Source organism: Jaculus jaculus, chromosome 5 (genome assembly GCF_020740685.1).
Source record: "Jaculus jaculus isolate mJacJac1 chromosome 5, mJacJac1.mat.Y.cur, whole genome shotgun sequence".
In the NCBI taxonomy this organism is placed as follows: domain Eukaryota; kingdom Metazoa; phylum Chordata; class Mammalia; order Rodentia; family Dipodidae; genus Jaculus; species Jaculus jaculus.
The window spans coordinates 58,842,935-58,863,929 of record NC_059106.1 but is presented as its reverse complement, the minus strand read 5'-3'; the positions used below and the strand labels follow the sequence as shown (position 1 = coordinate 58,863,929).

Below are 20,995 nucleotides of genomic sequence, written 5' to 3'. Positions count from 1 at the left end.
GCAGGAAATAGGGGCCACACCCTCCAGGAGCCAGATGAAGACCTGGGTAAGGGTTGCCGGAGGTTGCTGAGAAGCTTGGAGGCCAAGGACAGTGCTAGGCCTTGAGAGCCTGGACACGTGGTAGCCTTATTAGAAGATCTACAGCTAGTTTTGGGGTGGCCCTAGCTCAATTTCGATTCCCTCTTGCAAATGGCACTTCAAAGCCATGACTATTAGCAAGGAGTTAACTATCCTGATGGAGCCCACCAGCCATCTCGACTTTGGGCATGATATATACCCAGGAGTCACTCTAGGGCCAGGGCTCAGGTAGGTAATGAGACAACCCAAGCAAGCCCTCTGAGGCAACTCAACTGCCTGGCTCTGGAAGCCATGTCCTCAGAAGTCACTGAAACCCAGCAGCTGCTGACTGACTTCCTCTCCGAGAGCCTGCTCAGACTTTCCAGAGAACTTGCTGTATGACTCAAGGCAGCTTCTGCTTAACAGAAAGCAACGTGGGCAGAGATCTTCATTGTCTCCACAGAAAGGCAAAGGAGCAGAAGTAGTAGAGACAGGGACATGAATCTGAACTTGCCAAAAGTTGCTACTAACTGTTGCCTGGGGTACTCGGCTAGCTGTCTGGCCTTTGGTTCCAACAAGCCAAAGTTAAGGACAGGCAGGCAGGGCAATGAGGGAAGGCCACAGGAAACTAAAGCATCTGTTAAATATTTTATTCTGTAATCAAAATAGGCAATACAAACTGGTTGACATAACAAAAGATTCATATAAATAACTGCTTATAAACTTTACGAGGAAAAACACCCGTGAGCAGTGTGGCTGGACTCCCAACACTGGGTGGAGACCAACTGGGCAGCTCTGCTTTCAGGAGGCAAGAGCCCAGAGGCTGAGGGGGTGGCCAAATGGGTGGGGCTGCTCTGAATGGAAGGGGTAAGTCACTCCACAACTGAAACACAAACTGTAAAAACACTTAAGGAGGCTCATTCAAGCCCTAGAGTGAAGCCCAGGATAATAACAGCCCAGAGCTTAGCAAGTCATTGTCAAGGCTGCCTCTGTACCCCTGAGCTGCTTTTGCTCCTCATATACACACATGGCCCCTAATTGGCCTGGCTCTGGACTGAGGAGGCTTGGGGCTGGCCCAATAACCAGAAACTAACAATTGTGAGATGCTCCCTAAACCAGGAGGCAAAAACCAGAAAGCAGAGAAGGCCCCAGAGAAACAAGACCCCAGGAAACACAGAACACTTTATGTTTGAGCTGACCCATGTTGGGTACTCGCTCACGAGGAGGCAAGGAAAGGGAAAACACCCCCAACCCCAAACAAGACAGACACAAACCAGAAGGCCGGCACAAGTCCCAGCCCTGGGGATGGGGTGAGCAGCTTTATAATTGTCCTGTGGCCTGAGGGTGAACACTGCCCAAACCCAGAACCACAGAGCAGAGTCTGCATTCAAGGCATCAAAATGGGGCTACCTGGAAGGCCAGAGAACAAAGCCTGAGAAAGAGGCTATGCCAAGCACATGCCCAGAGCTCCAGGGACACAGGGAAGCTCAGGAGTGGGCTCTCCTGTAAAAGATGGTGTGGTAGGCAGACAATGAGCCCTGCTATAGTCCTTAAGCCCCCAACCCTAGTGGGTACTTTGCTAGTAAGATTACCCTGAGGCTTCTGTGAGACAGAACAAGAGCCCTGAGGAAGCAAGGGAGGGGGAGGGAAGGGGACTGAACCTGAGAAAACCCAGAAAGCTAGCTTACTTCCCAGGAAGATTGGCACACACAGCCTAAGAATTCTCAAAAGGCAATTGTTACTCCTACTCAGCCTTCCTAGGCCCCTCCAGCGGGTTCTGGGTATCAGCAGGACCAAGGTATGGAGTGGGAATGAATGTGGAACCATCCAGGAAGATGGAGAAGGGAGGTAAGCAGCCTGTTTGCCTTTCATGCCAGGTTAGGGCTGGGAACAGTTTGTAAGGACTTATCAGTTGAACCTGCAAACAAGTTAATTGGTAACTCACCCTGTAAGAGTGAATTAAGATAACAGAAGAAACCTAAGAGGGCAAAGTCGGTGTGAAGCAAAGCAGGTAGGCTTCCCTTATCAGGTCTGGCCCCCTGATGCAGGGGCTTTCCCCACCTCTCCTCTGGGAACAGCAGAAGGCGGAACTGTCAGGATAGGAACCTTCTGGCTAGATGAATAGCAGCCCAGGCTCTCCCTGGTGTCCCTCACTGTGTAGCACAGTTTTCTCCCATGTCTTGGGCATATCTGTCCGACAGGCTGGTCCTTAAGTCTTCAATGTCATGCCGAAGCTGTTGAACCTCTTCTATCTTCCTCCTGATGACATCTGGCTTCTGTAAATCTAGCTGAGTCCCTGGGTGTTGTGTGGCTGAGGAAGAGAGCATTTTCAGAGTGTTAGTAAATCAGCTGGAAGAAACGATGTTTCTGGAAGGGGCGGGCAGTAGTATGGATAAGCAATTCCTAAGGCTCATGATCTTGGTTCATGTTTTTTTTTCCCCTTTCAGTGCTGGAGATTAAGCCAAGGGCTTTGGGCATGCTAATTACTCTATTAATGAGCCAGAGAACCCCAAGACATGACACTTTCAAAGAAGCAGGTTGAAAACTTATTGCCTAAGGCTTGCTTTCTGTTTGACCTACACATACAAATATCCTCATGTAAGACCCTTTTGCAAAACACTGAGCACCTCCTTTGTGAAACTGCAATGCAAGGGCAGTGACTGGGCCTATGTACCCTGTTCACACATTACCAGAAGGATAGCAAGATCAAATGGAGGTAAGAGAATGAAGTGCTGCCCACCTGCCCAAATCCTAGACTGGCTTTTCAACTCACAGTGAATGCCCAGGAGCAGGGAGAGATTGGGGTCATGGCCCTGGGCCCTCTGGGTCACAATGCTGCAGACAGCCTGAAGATCTTGAAGGCAACTGGCTAACTCTTGGTGCAGCTCAAATGCCAGTTGAGCTGTGTCTGGTGAAGATGGCAACCCTGGCTGGACTTGGCGCAGGTGTTCCTGCAGTGTCAAATTCTTTTCAATCAGGTCCTGGTTTTGCACTGAGAGCTGAACAAATGGAAGAGTAAGCAGATTAACCAAAGCCCAGGGACAGGCAGAGGATCTATGCATATGAACATGCACGAATGTAGATAGGGGTTGTGTGTGTGTGTGTGTGTGTGTGTGTATGCGCATGCATGCATGTGCATGTGAGGGAGAGTACAAATCACAGGCAATGTCCCTCTATCCCATAACTACTCATAGGGTTAGCCCCATCTCTGTCCCCCTGTAATCTCAGACACAATACCAGGCCCTAGGTTCCTGGGAATCCAGCACCAAAGAGGAAACTATTCTCCAACAGGCTGAGTCATCAGCCTCCAGGTTTCTGTCCAGGAACCAGAGAAGATACTCCCACCCCTAGGTACTCTACCTGAAGCCAGTCCCTAAGCCAACTCTGTTAGCCAGGCTATTAGAGAAGGTTTAACGTGAACAGTGAAATCTGAGGAGACACTGGTTTCAATCTCTCCCTGCCTCCCTGACAAAAGTGGCTACCAGCCAGCCTGAGCGCAGGCTGTTAGAGGAATAAGAGGGTCAAGAAAGACAATATGATAGCTAGTGGGCACTGAGTGTGAGACTGGAAGTGGAGACCTGAGGATCCAGAGCTGAAAGACACCTTTTTAAAAATTTTTTTATAAGGTTTCACTTGGCAAGCTTGGAACTATATAGATGAGGATAGCCTTGAATTTGTGATCCTCTTGCCTCTGCCTCTTTAAGTGCTGGAATCACAGGCATCCTGCCTTTTCAAACCCTCACTCCAGTGCAGTTAGGCTTTACTATACAGGCCAGCTATTTATGTAGGTCTCTTTCCTTCCTTCTTCCTCATAGCTTAATCCATTATCCTTCCTCCTACTTCTCTTGTTTTAAAAACCAAATGGAGTCCTCCTCCAGTCCTAGCCTCCCACCCACACTGTACCATGTGACAGGTGCTTGGCCACTGAACTTGGTGGCCCCCTACTGACAAGTCTGTTTACTGCATGAGGACCACCAAACTCAGTTATTTCTTTGGAGGGAGTATGTGGGTTGGGGAAGTAAAGCAGGCTAGCCTTGAACTCATAATTCTACAGACTTGGCCTCCCAAATGCTGGGATTACTGGCATGTACCACCACACTCTACTCTCTCGGTCTTCTTTAACCCACCCTCCCCAATTCCACAACCCTGTGGGCTACAGGAGACAGAATGACTTCCCACATTTGGAAAGTACTCCAGGGTAGTCATGGCCACTCTAAAACCTTTTAGGGTTCTTAACATAAAGGAAATCCATTTATTTGCTAAAAAGCTCAGGAGGGACCCTTTCTATACTCTTGTGGGGGAAAATATGGAGCAGGCATACAGAAAAATCAGGTTTGTGCAAACTGTATTGGTCTGTCCCATGCTTACCTCCTTCACGGCTGTGCGCAACTGCTGCAGGGCTGTTTCCCTCCGCTGGGCCTCCTCTCTCAAGGCCTGGCTTGTTCCTTCCTCTTGAGCCACTTCTTGCTTTAGGCTCTGAACACCACAGCAAGGTGTTGTGGGTAACACACCAAGGGTAATAAGCCCAGTTATAGCAGTATCACCTCAGATCTGGACTATATAATGAAGTCCTACCCCACCCACATATTGCTGCACTAAGAGATTATTTTAGAAGATACTTAGAAGACCACTGATAGTTTTAGACACAAACCAAATTGAGGCTAGCTTCTCAATAGCGCCTTCCAGTTCCTATACACTTCCCATCTCTATATCCAGCTTCCAGCAGCACTGAATAGACTTCAGTCCCAAATGCTGCAGCTTCAAGACCTTTGCTTGTTCCTTTTCACTTTTTTTTGGCGGGGGGGGGGGGGCTTTTTCAAGGTAGGGTTTCACTTTAGCCCAGGCAAACGTGGAATTCACTACGTAGTCTCAGGGTGGCTTCAAACTCACAGTGATCCTCCTACCTTTATCTCCCAAGTGCTAGGATTAAAGGTGTGTGCCACCATACCCAGCTCCTTTTCTCCTTTGTTCAGAGTACTCTCTTGCTCTGTCACTCTAGAGTGGCTTGCAAGATGTCCTGGGCCTTCCTCAATCTATACATCAAATCCAATGAATCCCATTCTTACTGTCATTCATGCCTCCATCATGGTTCATGAGTGTATCTGCTTAATACTGTTAACTGTACACATAATTTTCCCTCTTTTTCAGCACAACTTTATGAATGGACAGAATGTACCATTTTTTAAATTTATTATTTGAGAGAGAGAGGGAGGCAGGGGGAGAGAGAAAAAAATTACATATGCCAGGCCTCTAGCCACTGTAAATAAACTCCAGACACATATGCCACCTTGAGCATCTGGTTTATGTGGGTCCTGGGGAATTGAATCTAGGTCCTTCGGCTTTGGAGGCAAGCACCTTAACCGCTAAGCCATCTCTCCAACCCAGAATGTACTATTATTAAGTTGAGGTAAAAAATTATTGAGTAGTTACTAGGACAAGCACTGAGGATACAGAAAGAATACCAAATAGTGCAAGACTTTAAGAATCTAACAAGCCGGGCGTGGTGGCACACGCTTTTAATCCCAGCACTCGAGAGGCAGAGGTAGGAGGATCACCGTGAGTTCGAGGCCACCCTGAGACTCCATAATGAAGTCCAGGTCAGCCTGGGCTACTAGAGTGAGACCTTACCTCAAAAAACCAAAAAAACCAAAAAAAAAAAAAAAAGAATCTAACAATGCTATATATACACACATATATCATATATAGGTTTTTTGAGGTAGGGTCTCACTGTAGCCCAGGCTGACCTGGAATTCACTATGTAGTTTCAGGGTGGCCTCACACTCTCAGTGATCCTCCTACCTCTGCCTCACAAGTGCTGGGATTACCTGGCTATTTTTTTTTCCCGTTTGTTTTTTGAGGTAGGGTTTCACTCTAGTCCAGGCTGACCTGGAATTCACTATGTAGTCTCAGGGTGGCCTCAAACTCACGGTGATCCTCCTTCCTCTGCCTCCTGAGTGCTGGGCTTAAAGGCATGCACCATCACACCCGGCCTGACATGTTTTTAAATTTAATTTAATTTTTTCTTTTTATTTATTTTTCTAGGCCTAAAATGTTTTAGATAAAGATGGAAAGGGGAAGATATACTCACAAGCACCTAATCTCTATGGCATATAGTGTGCAGACCAAAGGGAGGATGACACAAGTTTATCTTCTATTTCATTTCAGTTCTTCCAATTTTGAAACTGATTTCTCAAACTATTTATTTTTATTTTGGAGAGAAAGTCAGGGACAGAATTGGTACGCCAGGGCCTCTAGCCACTGCAATTGAACTACATACACTTGTGCCACCTTGTGTGCATATGTGACCTTGCGCTTGCCTCACCTTTGTATGTCTGGCTTAAGTGCAATCTGGAGAGTCAAACATGGATCTTTAGACTTTGCAGGCAAGCACCGAAACTGCTAAGCCATCTCTCTAGTCCAGTGTTTGATTTTTTGAGGTAGGGTCTTTCTCTAGCCCAGGCTGATCTAGAATACATTGTGCAGTCTCAGTGTGGCCTCCAACTCAACAATGATCCTCCTATCTCTGCCTCCCAAGTGCTGGGATTAAAAGAGTGTGCTACCATGCCCAGCTACAACAAACAGGCTCACCAGGACCTTTAGCCATGCAAACAAACTCCAGACACATGCATCACCTTGTGCATTTGGCTTTACATGGATACTGGGGAGCTAAACTTGGGTAGTTAGGCTTTGCCATCTCTCCACCCCTCCTTTATTTTATTTTACTTTACTTATTTGAGAGAAAGAGGCAGATGGAGAAAGACAGAGAATGGGCACACCAGGACCTCTAGCCACTGCAAATGAACTCTAGATGCATGTGCCACCTTGTGCATCTGGCTTACGTGGGCCCTGGGGAACTGAACCTGAGTTCTTTGGCTTTGCAGGCAAGTGCTTTAACCACTAAGCCATCTCTCCATTCCCCCTCAAATATTTTTTTAAATATTTATTTGAGAGAGAGAAAGGAAAGAGAAAGAATGGGTACACTAGGGACTTTTGCTGCTACAAATGAACTCCACATGTATGCACTTTGTATACTTGGCTTTACGTAGGTACTGGGGAATAAACAGAACTTGGGCTGTCAGTAGACTAGGCTGACCATGAACCCACAGAGCTCCTCCTGCCCCATTCTTACAAATGCTGGGATTACAGATGTGAGCCACCATGCTTACTGAATTAAAAACTTTTTTTTTGTCTTTTTCTTTTCCCATGTGAGGGCTGATGATGTGTTTTAGTGATGGAGTGCTTGCCTAGTATGTTTAAGGCTCTGGGTTCAGCCTCCAGCACAGAAAAAAAAAATCCATTTGTATTAACAACAGTATAAAATGCAAGATATGGCAATGCCTTTAAGAGACAAGCATTTGGGGGGCTAAGGTAGAATTACCATGAAGGCCACCCTGGGCTGTGGTGAGGCCCTACTTTAAAAAAATACACACACTCACCCTGCTATCTCATGGCTAATGAGGTATCCAAGGTGCCCATGATGAATTCACCTTATTTTGAAAAAATTACCTGTGATGGAAGTTTTTTGGGTATTAAAGTGTCAGGTAAATTTGCCTGATATGAGCCCTTAGGCTTTGCAGGCAAGCGCCTTAACCACCATGTTATCTCTCCAGCCCTATTTTTGTTTTTGAGAGAGTCTCTACAGTAGGTTGGTCACCAAATCTCTATGGAGACAAGGATAACCTTGAACTCCTGACCCTCCTGCCTCCACTTCCCAAATGCTAGGATTACAAGTGTGCAACACCACACCCAATTTATGTGGTGCTGGGGACCAAATCCTGGCCTTTTGTGCATTCTACCTCAGCACTCTCCAAACTGAGCTACAACTGCAGCCTCTCTACCTCAACATGGGTAAATGTTATAAAATTCAAATGTTGAGGGGCTGGGGAGGTTGCTCAGTAGTTAAGGGTGTTTACAATTCTCTAGCCACTCACATAAAGCCAAAAGGCATTCATTTGTAGTGGCAAAAGACCCTGGCATGTCCTGCCCATACAACCCCGCCCCCCTCATGCATACACAATATGTTGGGCTTAGGGCTGGGAGTTGCAGCTCAGTGTTAGAGCAGGTATGCATGAAACCTATGTTCCATCCCCAACATAAACAAAGTATAAGATTAAAGAAAATGTTGGGCTTTTCCCATCTTTGTGGAACCTTGGGGTTCCACCACAACTTACTTGGTGACATTAAAAACTTGGACTGGGGGCTGGAGAGCTGGCTTAGCAGTTAGGGCGCTTGCCTGCGAAGTCTAAGGACCTATGTTCAACTCTCCAGATCCCACATAAGCCAGATGCACAAGGTGATGTAAGAACACAAGGTCGCACATGTGCACAAGATGGCACACATGCCTAGAGTTCATTTGCAGTGGCTGGAGGCCCTGGTGTGCCCATTCTCTCTCCTGTTTCTAATAGATTAAAAAAAGAAACACAAAAAACTTGGGCTAGGGCCAAGATGTCTCAGCAATTAAAGAGTGTGCCTGCAAAGCCTAATGGGTTTGATTCCCCAGTACCCACGTAAAGCCAGATGTACTAAGTACATGTATATGGAGTCCATTTGCAGTGGCTATAAGCCCCAAACAAGAACCAGGAGTCACCTCTGGTTCTCCTTAATTCTTTTTATTTTATTTTTATTTTTATTTTTTTTGGTTTTTCGAGGTAGGGTCTCACTCTAGCCCAGGCTGACCTGGAATTCACTATGGAGTCTCAGGGTGGCCTTGAACTCACGGCGATCCTCCTACCTCTGCCTCCCGAGTGCTGGGATTAAATTATTTTATTTTTAAAAATTTTTAAATTTTTATTAACATTTTCCATGATTATAAAAAAAAATCCCATGGTAATTCCCTCCCTCCCCCCTTTCCTTAATTCTTCATCAGTCATGGATTTCTCCTAAAAGTAACTCCCACCTGTCCCCTCATGTCTCCGCCATGCTGCACTACCACCTTAGGATGCTTTCCCTTCCTCAGCATTTCATCAGAATTACTACAAGTCCCCTGGCTGCCTTCTTCCCAGCTGCCAATTTTCCATAGTTGAGCCTAAATTACAAACCTGACCATATCACACCATAATTAAATGCTCTAATAGTTTCCTATTATCTATCTAAAGATTAAAAGCTAACACAGTTGAATAGATAATGCCCTTACATAACCTGGCATGCCCACCTCTCCATTCACACCTTACATTTAACAGTCATGCATTGTGTAAGGTTCTCTTGATCAATGATGGAATGCATCATTGATTCTGACTGGTCCTGTAAGACACCATCTAGTGATTAGTCTATGCAGGTATATTTTATTATGGCCTCACAACAATGAAATCATACTTCTTACTTGGTCTTAGCCAAAAGGCTGAGAAATGGTGACATCGCATGTTTCAAAATGTAGTTCTACTATCAGGCAGTACATGACTATACTTCAAAATGTCAAACTGCTTATAGGTTCATGTTCAAATAATGCCATTTCATGTCTTAATGTTCTCTCTACTGGATTCCAGCATGACCCTACCCAGCTCCTCTGCCTATCTAACTTTACTTCTAAGGCTCAGGATCTCCAACAAGCTGTCCTTGACCTACCCACTCCTCCTGCTGGCTCTTCTGTGTTCACCAACCCCACAAGATGATATGAACACTGCTCTCACAGCACTGTGCTCAAATTTCTATCCTATTTGTCTTCTCAACAAGACAGTAAGCTCAAAAGCACCAATCAATTTCCATTCTTGTACCTGTAACACCAAGTAAATCACATGGCAGAGAAGGGAATGAAATGTTAGCTAAATCCCAGTTTCCATCAGTAAGTCCTGCCCTCCATGTACTAAGAACTACTGCTCACCTGTACTTGTGAGTGCAACTGCTCCATCTTCTGCTGTTGCTTCTCCACAATCTGAAAGGCAAAGTTATTGGGGAAGACTGCAAGCACAAGGCTGATGATAAAGCCAGAGGGCAAGGAACTGCACTAGGATCTATGCTCTGGTGATCAGCCCCACTAGCTGCAGCACATTAATTTTGAGACTAAAGATTAGTTTGGCTCAATTTATAGAAATCTAACTCAAGACTCCTGATCTTGGCTATCCAGTTTCACATCCCTAAGACTATGTTCCAATTCCTTTTTTTTTTTTTGAGGTAGGGTCTCATTCTAGCCCAGTCTCAGGATGGCTTTGAACTCATGGCAATCCTCCTACCTCTGCCTCCCAAGTACTGGGAATAAAGGTGTGCACCTCCACACCAGGCTAATTACACAGATTTTTACACACCAATGCGGTATGGACTCAGTGATCATTACTGGGAGGAGGGGGACCTTTTCCTAATAACTGCAGGCCAATGGCATACACTTTGAAATATGTTTTAGAATTTTATTCATTTGCAAGGACACCCCCCCCCAAGAATTTGTGTGCCAGGGCCCATAGCAGCTGCAAATCGACTCCAGATGCATGCACCACTTTGTGCATCTAACTTTATGTGGGTACTGGGGAATTGAATGTCAGTTGTTAAGCTTTGCAGGAAAGTATCCTAACCACTGAACAATCTCTCCAGCTTGGCATACACTTTATACATAGCCAAGACACATGAAGATATTTGGAAAAGGCTATGGCTAACATCTGAGCTACTGAGTCTACCCTATTCAGGACTATGATGGCTGTTGTTAGTTTTGGTCACACTGACTATAAAAAAAAGACAGCTTAAAAAGTCCCAGCTTCATGCCCCTCAAGAGCTCAGATATTCTCTAAACTATTTCAGGTTGCTTTTGTTTTTTATTTTTTAATTTTTATTTATTTGAGAGATGGAGAGAGAATGGGCATGCCAGGGCCTCCAGCCACTGCAAATGAACTCCAGACTCATGTGCCACCTTGAGCATCTGGCTTACATGGGTCCTGGGAATTAAACCTAGGTCCTTTGGCCACTAAGGACCAGCCCTGTTTATTTTTATTTTTTAAGGTAGGGTCTCACACTAGTCCATGCTGACCTGGAACTCACTCTGTAGTCCCAGGCTGGCCTGGAACTCACAGCAATCCTCCTAGCTCTGCCTCCCAAGTGCTGGGATTAAAGTGTGGGCATGTGCCACCATGCCCAACTCTATCTCTGGGTTTTTAAAAATTATTTTCTATTTTTATTATTTATTTATTTATTTTTGTTTTTCGAGGTAGAGTCTCACTCTGGCTCAGGCTGACCTGGAATTCACTTTGTAGTCTCAGGTCCTCAAACTCACGGCGATCCTCCCATCTCTGCCTCCTGAGTGCTGGGATTAAAGGCGTATGCCACCATGCCCCGCTATTTTTACTTTTTAATGTGGGATAGAGAACTGTCTTGCCAGGTCCTCCAGCTACTGCAATTGAACTCTAGATACGGATACCCCCTTGTGCACACGTCTATATCACTGTGTCTGGCTTATGTGAGACCTGGATAGTCAAACCCAAGCCCTTAGGCAAGTGCCTTAGCTGCTAAGCCATCTCTCTAGCCCCTGGGTGTTTTGTTTTTTTTTTTGGGGGGGGGGTAACCTATTCCTATTCCCTACTGAGTTAAGAAACCAAGCCACCTCATTGGTTAAAACTTTCTGATGTATACAAGCAGCGATAAAAATGTCTGAGCCATAACTGCGGTGCACCATGCTTCAGTACACAGTTCTGGGTCATCTGGTCTGAATGGTGAGAGGTATGCCCTCCTGAACTTCTACCTATATCCCCTATCCCCGACGAGTTGTTTGCTTGTTCTAAGACTGAATGTCTGAAATACTATTTATTATGCAGGGGTGATTTCTTAGGAGAGGGAGAAGTCTAGAGAGCATATCGTAGATTGAAAGCCCAAGTTGCAGAAATGGCTCCCGACCAGGAATTCATGGTTCTTTGCCAGTACACAATCTTCTTACCTCCAAGCCTACCCCTCACTATAGCCTAGACATCCCCTCAGTTACCTTTCGGAGAGAATCACATTCCTTCTGCCTGGACTCTGTTTCTACTTTGAGATCTTCTCCACTGGCTTCCTCCACAGACTGCTTATCTTGCAGGCTGAAAGACAATGTCTTAAAAGTTCTAGAACTTTGAAGACAGAAACATGGCTTGGAGTCTTGGCTCTGCCATTTACTTATCCTTGGAACAAGACATTTACTTAGGCCCTCCTAGCCACAGTGGCTGCAGAGAATGTGGTGTATAGAGTCATAGAAAGAAGACAGAATCTATACAATGTCCCATCAATTCTCTATTTGCCGAAGACTCTTGTATTATTTGTTTTGATATTTAAAAATTAGGCATTTGTTACATATACCTAGACTATAAAGGTCACACATATATACTGTAGAAATTTTCAAAACTACAAAAAAACTAACTGGGTGGAGTGACATAAAAACCTATAATCCAAGTACTTTGAGGCTGAGGCAGGAAGACTGCAGCTGAGTTCCAGGCTAGCCTGGGCTATAACTACCAAGTTAGTTAGGGATATAAATTAAACTCTGTTTCAAACATAGTAACTTTTTTTTTTAAGTATGTATTGTCTAGGTCAGAACCAATTTTTTCTCCCAACTCTGCTTCTGACTCAAACCAATGGCCTTCTCTAATGGGTCACTCACAATCACTTCCAACATGGACCATCTTCTGAGCTAAAGAGAACACTGTGGCTAAATGTATGAGAAATTTAGTATACTTATTAAACAATTTAGTCCAAGAGACTGTTGAAACAGCCCTTATTTTCAGAAACTGCTTCTGATGCTCTGAGAGTACATTATAGCACCTTTTTCTCCTCTTAGAACCTGTCCTAGTAATCAAGAGCACTTCCCAGGACTGATAAGAAATAGGTATTCTTGGTAGTGTTTAGCTTAAAGGGTTAAAATGTGGCTAATTCCCAGACTTTAGCACCAGGATTCAATGATAAGCCCTACTACACCAGAGACAAATCCCCTGCCCTTTCCTATCATTACAATCCAAAGAAAATGAAGCTCAAAAAAGTGAAGGGATCTGTACATTCACTCCAAGTCGTACAAATAAGCGAATGGGGAGCTAGCACCTAAACTAACCTCTTTACCCTTTCTTTGGTCCCACAGCAGGTATTACCTATGTCTAGCAGAGATGAATTCTGTTTCTCTCTCTCTTAAGCTTTCAAGTTGAATCTCCCTCTCTCTGCAGGTAGCCTGGGTCTCCTCCAGCAAACTCTCCAGCTCAGTCACTCTCTCTTGCAGATCTGTGCTCTTCAACTCAGCATCCTGAAGCTTAAGAGACAGGATCCCTTTAGGTCAATAAGCCAAGGAAGAGTGAGTAGGTACCTAAAAAAATCTAGTTGCAAATTTGACAGACATGAATCTGACTCCTTTAGAATATTCCTTTCAGGAAGCCACAGAGAATGAGAAAGTTCACCTGCCTGGCCATTCCCTACTTGCTACAGGTATGGCCAGAGATTGCTGCTACCTGCTGGCTCTGCTTCTGATGGTCTTCCAGGGTAGGCAAGTCAGCTAGATATCGCTCCAAGGTCTCGATACGCTGCTGCTTCTCTCGGTTCTGTTCTGATTCTTTCTGACATTTCTTTTTCAGATTATTGATATGTTTATCACGACCTTTGACCTAGAGAAAAAAAATGTCAAGAGTCTATTTCCATTTACTCCTCTAGAACCCAGAACATTTTTCAAAGTGACTACTACCTCTGCACTTAAAGCTATGCATGTTTGTTCTATTGCAATGAAAGCAGGAAGCTAATCAAATTTTGCCACTTTGGTTTGAGACATAAACTGCACAGAACCCTCCTGAACTTTCCAGTCAATGGTAGGAATGAAAGGTTCCTAAAGTATTTTTTTAAAACTGGCAGTACTAGCTGGACATGGTCATGTACACCTTTAATCCCAGCACTTTGGAGGCTGAGGTAGGAGGATTATCGTGAGTTTGAGGCCAGCCTAAGACTATATAGTGAATTCTAGGTTAGCCAGGGCTACAGGGAGATCCTACCTTGAAATCTGCCCCCCCACACACAAGAAAAAAGGGCTGGAGAGATATGGCTTAGCTGTTAAGGTGGTTGCCTGTGAAGCCTAAGGACACAAGTCCAAGGAATAATTTTCACTATATCTTTTATATTTTTGGAATTTTAAAACATGTAAAAGTATGACCAGTTTTAAAAATTGAGACCTAGGCCTGGGTGGAGCTTCCTGATGGTGAACATATATGGGATGTGCAAGAAGGGTTACACACCCTGATTCCTTGAGGAGATGGCACTGCTTCCAAGACATTCCCAGGCTCTCTCCATGTCTCACCATCAGGCTGTTCCTGATTTTTATCTTTTAGCATACTATAATCAGGCTGGGTGTGGTGGCATGTACTTGTACAGCCAGCTACTCAGAAGGCTGGAGTGAAAGGATCACTTGAATCTAGAAGCCTGAATTCAGCCTAGGAAACATTCTGAGACCATGTCGTAAAACAGTAACAACAGACCTTGGAAACTATAATCACAGTATAGTAGTGCCTGTGTCTGGACTTAGAAGAGTCATTCTAGAATTACTGATTTTTTTTCTAACCCAATATATTTTTTTATTAACAACTTCCATAATTGTAAACAATATGCCATGATAATGCCCTCCCTTCCCCCACTTTCCCCTTTGAAACTCCACTCTCCATCATAGCCCCTTCCCCTCTCAATCAGTCTTTCTTTTATTTTGATGTCATCATCTTTTCCTCTTATTATGATGGTCTTGTGTAGGTAGTGTCAGGCACTGTGAGGTCACGGATATCCAGGCCATTTTGTGTCTGGAGAAGCATGTTGTAAGGAGTCCTCCCTTCCTTTGGCTCTTACATTCTTTCCAACAAGGTAGGGTTTTATTGTATCTCAGGCTGACCTGGAATTCACTATGTAGTCTCAGGGTGGCCTCGAACTCATGGTGATCCTCTTACCTCTGCCTCCCAAGTGCTGAGATTCAAGGCATGTGCCACCATGCCTGACTAGAATTACTGAATTTGAAGGAGTCAAGAGTACCTGGATTTGTGCCAGTGCTCCAGGAACTCAGACTTCACAGTCAGAATATGAAGTAAGTGTATCTTGTTGGGGACAGCAACTTTAAAACTTTTTTTTTTTTTTGAGGCAATGTCAACAGACTGGCCTTTTTTTTTTTTTAATGCGAGAGGGTGAGAGTGAGAGAAAGAAGGGACCTCCAGCCACTGCTAACTCCAGATGTGTGCCACCTTGTGTGCATGTGACCTTCCACACTTGCGTCACTTTGTGCGTCTGGCTTACATGGGCCCTGAAGAGCCAATATATGTCCTCAGGCTTCACAGGCAAGCGCCCTAATCGCTAAGCCACCTTTCCAGTCCCCCCTTTTTTTAATGAGCGAGACAACATGAGAGAGAGAACTGGTATGCCAGGACCTCCAGCCACTGCAACTGATTTCCAGATGTGCACCACTTTGTGTGCATGACTTACATGGGACCTGGAGAAACATGGGTCCTTAGGCTTTGTAGGCAAGTGCCTTACTGTTAGGACATCTCTCCAGCCCTAAACTTCAAAACAAAACAGTAACAACAACAACAAAAAAAAAACACATTTATTTGAGAGAGAGAATGGGTGTGCTAGGACCTTCACACTGCAAATGAACTCAAATGAACTCAAGAAGCATGTATGACCTTGTGCATCTGGCTTACATGGATTCTAAGGAATCAAACCTAGGCCCTTAGGTTTCACTGGTAAGAACCTTAACTGCTAAGCCATTTCTCCAGCCCGAGGACAGCACCTTTAAACCTGTGAGTTAACTCCCAAGTGGTCTGCATCACAGCTGAATTTTTAGTAGCATACACAATATCCCAACAGGCATACAACCAGTCTGATATGTTCTGTTGAGAAAGGTAATATGCTATTCCCTAAACACTGTACATGATAAAAGCTGAGCAATCATCTGGAAGAGTTAATGAGCTATAAACTCTTTGAGAAGAAGGGCTATCTATGTCCACTGTGCTAAATTTTCATGTACCTAAAGTATAGCACCAATGCTTGGCATAGAGCAAGCATTCAATAAGGAGATGATGGGGCTGGAGGGATGGCTTAGTGGTGAACTTGCCTGTAAAGCCCAAGGACCCAGGTTCAATTCCCCAGCAACCACGTGAACCAAATGCACAAGGTGGCACATGCATCTGGAGCTCATTTGCAGTGGCTAGAGGCCCTGGTGCCCCTATTCTCTCTTTCTCTCTCAAATAAATAAAAATTAGGGCTGGAGAGATGGTTTAGCGGCTATGGCATTTGCCTCTAAAGCCAAAGGACTCAGGTTCAATTCACCAGGAGCCACATAAACCAGATGCACAAGGTGGCAGAGTTTGTCTGCAGCATCTGGAGGCCCCTGCAAGCCCATTCTCTCTCTGCTTCTTTCTATCTCAACTTAATTTTAAAAAAATTTAAATAAATAAAAATTTTAAACAATTTTAGAAAAAAAGCATTGTTGGAAAATGCTTGGCATGGTGGTACAGGCCTTTAATCCCAACACTCAAAAGGCAGAGGTAGGAGGATCAACAGGAGTTCGAGTCCACTCTGAGACTACATAGTTAATTTCTGGTCAACCTAGGCTACAGTGAGACCCTGCCTCAAAACAAACAAACAAAAACAATAGGAAATAAAACAAACCAACCAAACAAGAAACAACCCAAAGATAGTAAGAAAGGAGACAAACATATATGAGCTGAAAATGGTGGTGTATGCCTGTAATTCCAGTTCATAATCCCAGCACTTCAGAGGTGGAAGCAGTAGGACTGATAAATCTAAGGACAGCAGGACTATACAGTGAATACCAGATTAGCCAGGATATATAACACCACCCAAAACAACAAGGGGCTGGAGAGATGGCTCTTGATCTCTGGTGGCTAAGTGCATTTCCTATGCAAGCATGAGGTCCTGATAGGGCCTGAGACTGCCCGAGTTGCAATCTGTAGAATCCAGGTAAAACATCTGGGTTTGGCCAGGCACACCTGTAACCCAGTCCTGTGGAGACTGAATCACTGGGGTGCACATACAGTAGGCTGTGGAATCAGTAAGAGACTCCACCACAAAGGAACAGGAAGGTGTTGGAGAGGGACACTCAGTATTTTTCCTGGCTGCCACAGGAAAGTGCATGGGCACTGCAACAACACATATACATGCATAGAGCAATAACAATGTATGTGGGATTTTAACATGTTTTGATTTTAACATGGAAGTAGGCAGAGGAACATTAAATGACATGAGACAGAGGATTCACAATCTGCAGTGGGAATTACAGACAACTTGGAAGACAATGTGCCTTTTACACAACTTCCAAGAGCATCGTACTTGAAACACATGGCTATCTCTGGAGGCAAGTTCAAATTATAGACCTAAAAAATAGGGGAATTCATTGGAAATCTATGTCCAAGTTAACTGAATACCACTTTTGCCCTATACCTTCTACACAGGAAAATGGAGATATATTCTCTGAGAAATCAAATTTAAGAGTTTAGACTCAGGGTATCAGTCACACAAAACAGAACAGGTAAAGTACTGAGGTGGAAAAATCTATGCATAGCACTCTATCTCCTGCCAACATGGAGAATCCAAAGGCCAAAAACATTCTGTCTTCCAGCATCGCCACCAGGCAGCAGGTTGAAGCTTCTTATTTATTTAATTTAATATTTTATTTTATTTTCAAGCAGGGGCTCACTCTAGCATAGGCTGTCCTCAAACTCACAGTAATTCTCCTATCTCAGTTTCCTGAATTCTGGTACTAAAGGCATATGCCAACACACCAGGCTAAAATTCTTTTCTAGAGAAAATGAGGTAAAACATTCATATGCTGACATTTGAGTTCCCTGGTGAAAAGCACAGTCAAAGTTTAGTGATCTTTCAGTGAAATTCATGCCTTTAATCCTAGCACACAGGAGGTCACCCTCACTACATAGTGAATTCCAGGTCAGTCTGAGCAAGACCATACTTTGAAAAGCAAAAACAAGTTGAGACGCCAGGTGTGGTGGGGAACATCTATAGTTCCAGCACTTGGGAAATTAAGGTAGGAGGATCACTGTGAGTTTGAGGACAGCCTGGGAATTCCAGGTCAGTTTGGGCTAGAGTGAGACTCTACCTCAAAAATAAAATAAACTAGGGTTGGAGAGATGGCTTAGCAGCTAAGCGCTTGCCTGTGAAACCTAAGGACCCCGGTTCAATGTTTGATTCCCCAGTACCCACATAAGCCAGATGTACAAGGTGCACATGTATCTGGAGTCCATTTGTAGTGGCTGGAGGCCCTGGTGTACCCATTCTCTCTCTCTCTTTCCCTATCTGTTGTTCTCAAATAAACAAACAAATAAAAACAAAAAATATATTAAAAAAATAAAACAGACTTTCAGTTAAGATGGCAGTGTAGGAATCACGCCAAAGCAGCCTAGGGGAGAAAAAGCCAAAAAAAAACCAAAAAAAAAAAAAAACCAGTAAAATATATTCTTCTACTAAAAAGTGAGGTATGTAAGAAATTACCAACTGCAGCAGAGAAGTAGGAAAGATTCACAGTATCTAGAGACCACAGAAGCAGGCAAAAGTGGCTCCAGCAGCAGTGGGACCAGGTCCCTGTGGCCATAGCCGCAAGGCTTGGCCTGAGCCCCAGGAAGAACCAGGTGAGGGGATTTTTCACTCACACCAGCCTCCTCACAAACTCAAGGGAAAACAGCAGGGACCATCGAAGCGGCTCCTGAGGAAGAGAATTGTGAGGACCAACAGGAGAGCTTCAGCCACCATCCACAGCCTCCCCTCCCCCACCACCAGCACAAGTGCCAGCAAGCACCAGACCTAGGGAAGGGAGCTCACCTACATAGCACCCGGCACAGGCAATCAAAGCAACGACTCACCAACCCAGGCAGCCTACCTGAGCCCAAAGTGCAGCAAAGAGGGACCCAAGCAGGAGTGCAGCATAACTGGGACCAAAGCCACCCCAAAAGGTTAATGAGATTACATCAGATCAGTACCCAACAAATAAGCCTAGTATATAGGCTTGAATCAGAAGCGCTAATTGTATCTTCCATGTCAGGGTAAATTATATGTTAAATCTGATGGATGGTTGGATATGCCATTCTTAAATAAGCTGTATCTTGGGCTTGCCACTTGTTGCTTTCTGATTTATAGTGCGTTTGTTTCCTCTTCTGTCATTCACTGGGGAAATATACCTGGTCACAAGCTGACTTGGAACCCTCTACAGACCAGAAATCTTAGCCTCCTAGTTGACAGGATTAAGGGTGTGGGGCAACACACATCCTTAGGGACTGCAACTTGGTTAGAGGATCTGGTTGTCATAATACCTACTCTTGCATAGGAAACCAACTTAATGAAATAAGGAGGCCAACACAAGACATAAATAAGGAAGTAATAAAGAAAAACCAGTCAGAAATACTAGAAAGAACACAGTCAGTGAAATTAAAAAAAAACAAAACAAAAAAAAAAAAAACACTGTAGAAAATCTCACCAGTAGGATGTAAGAAGGAGAGGACAGAATATCTAAATTAGAAGACCAGGTGGCAGATGTAATACAGTCCAACAAAGAAAAAGACAAACTAACAGGAAAGTATGAATGGAAATTTCAAGATATTTGGGACACTATAAAAAGATCAAACATAAGAATTCAGGGTATAGTAGGAGGAGAAGAATTTCATTCCAAAGGTATAGTAGGAATTTTCAACAAAATCATAGAAAAAAAGTCCTCCAAATTGGGAAAGAGATGCCAATACAGATACAGGAAGCCTTTATAACACCAAATAGACAAAACCTGGAAAGAACCTCTCCTTGCCATACTATAATTAAACTACCAAACATACAAACCAAAGAAAATATAGTAAAAGCAGTTAGATAGAAAAATCAAGTCATACAAAGGCAAGCCCATCAGGATCACAGCTGATTACTCAACACAAACTTTAAAAGCCAGAAGGGCTTGGAATGATATATTCTAAATTCTGAAAGATAACAACTGTCAACCAAAGTTACTTTATCCTGCAAAGCTATCCATTCAAATAGATGGAGAAATAAGAACATTCCACAACAAAAGCAAGCTAAAGGAATATTTGAAGACAAAACCAGCTCTACAGAAAATACATGAAAGAATCTTCCATGCAGAAGAGAAAGAAAAGCACACATATAAGGAACCTGGGAAAAACACATCATACTCAAATACTAGTTAATACAAAGAGCACAGGTAAAACCAGAAGAACTACAAAACAAGAAAAATGACAAAAATAAATACACACTTTTCAATAATAACTCTTAATATCAACAACCTCAATGCCCCAACCAAAAGACTTAAGTTTGCAGACTGGATTAAAAAGAAGGATCCTTCAATTTGTTGCCTCCAAGAAACTCACCTTTCTTCCAAGGATGGACACTATCTTAGGTGAAAGGTTAGAAAATGGTGTTTCAAGCAAATGGCCTAGAAAACAAGCAGGGGCCACTATCCTAATTTCTGACAGGGTAGACTTCAGACCAATATGAGTCAGGAAAGATAAAAAAGGTCACTTTATATTGATTAAAGGGACACTCCAACGAGAGGACATTATAATCCTAAACATATATGCACCTAACATGGGGATCCCAACTTCATCAACAAACACTACTAGAACTAAAGTCACAGATAACACTAAACAGTTGTAGTGGCTGACTTCAACACCCCACTCTCATCAACTGACAGGTTATCCTGGCAAAAAAATAAACAGAGATGCATCTGAATATGAGGTCATAGAACAAATGGACCTAACAGATATATACAAGACATTTCATCCAAATGTAGCAAAACATACATTTTTTTTCAGCAGACCATATATTATGACACAAAGCAATCTAAACAAATACTGGAAAATTGAAATAATTCTTGCACTCTATCTGATCACAATTGGATCAAACTACAAATCAATAGTAAGAAAAGCTATAGAGCATATGCAAAATCATGGAAAACTAAACAATACACTACTAAATGAAGAATAGGTCAATAAAGAAATCAAGAAGGAAATTAAAAAATTCATAG

General features: G+C 43.7%; 1 protein-coding gene across 2 annotated transcripts in view; it reads right to left on the bottom strand.

Moving 5' to 3' along the window:
- Positions 1-692: 692 nt before the first annotated feature.
- Positions 693-20,995, bottom strand: part of Cep85 (centrosomal protein 85) — a 47,986-nt gene continuing 27,683 nt past the window's right edge. For both annotated transcript variants that reach the window (XM_004657489.2, XM_045150183.1), the window contains 7 exons: positions 13,434-13,586; positions 13,083-13,237; positions 11,951-12,044; positions 9,875-9,925; positions 4,426-4,533; positions 2,831-3,056; positions 693-2,368 (listed from right to left, as the gene is read on the bottom strand). In XM_004657489.2, the coding sequence (XP_004657546.1) occupies positions 2,208-2,368; positions 2,831-3,056; positions 4,426-4,533; positions 9,875-9,925; positions 11,951-12,044; positions 13,083-13,237; positions 13,434-13,586 (948 nt within the window). In that variant the 3' untranslated portion in view covers positions 693-2,207. The remainder of the gene's footprint in view (positions 2,369-2,830; positions 3,057-4,425; positions 4,534-9,874; positions 9,926-11,950; positions 12,045-13,082; positions 13,238-13,433; positions 13,587-20,995) is intronic.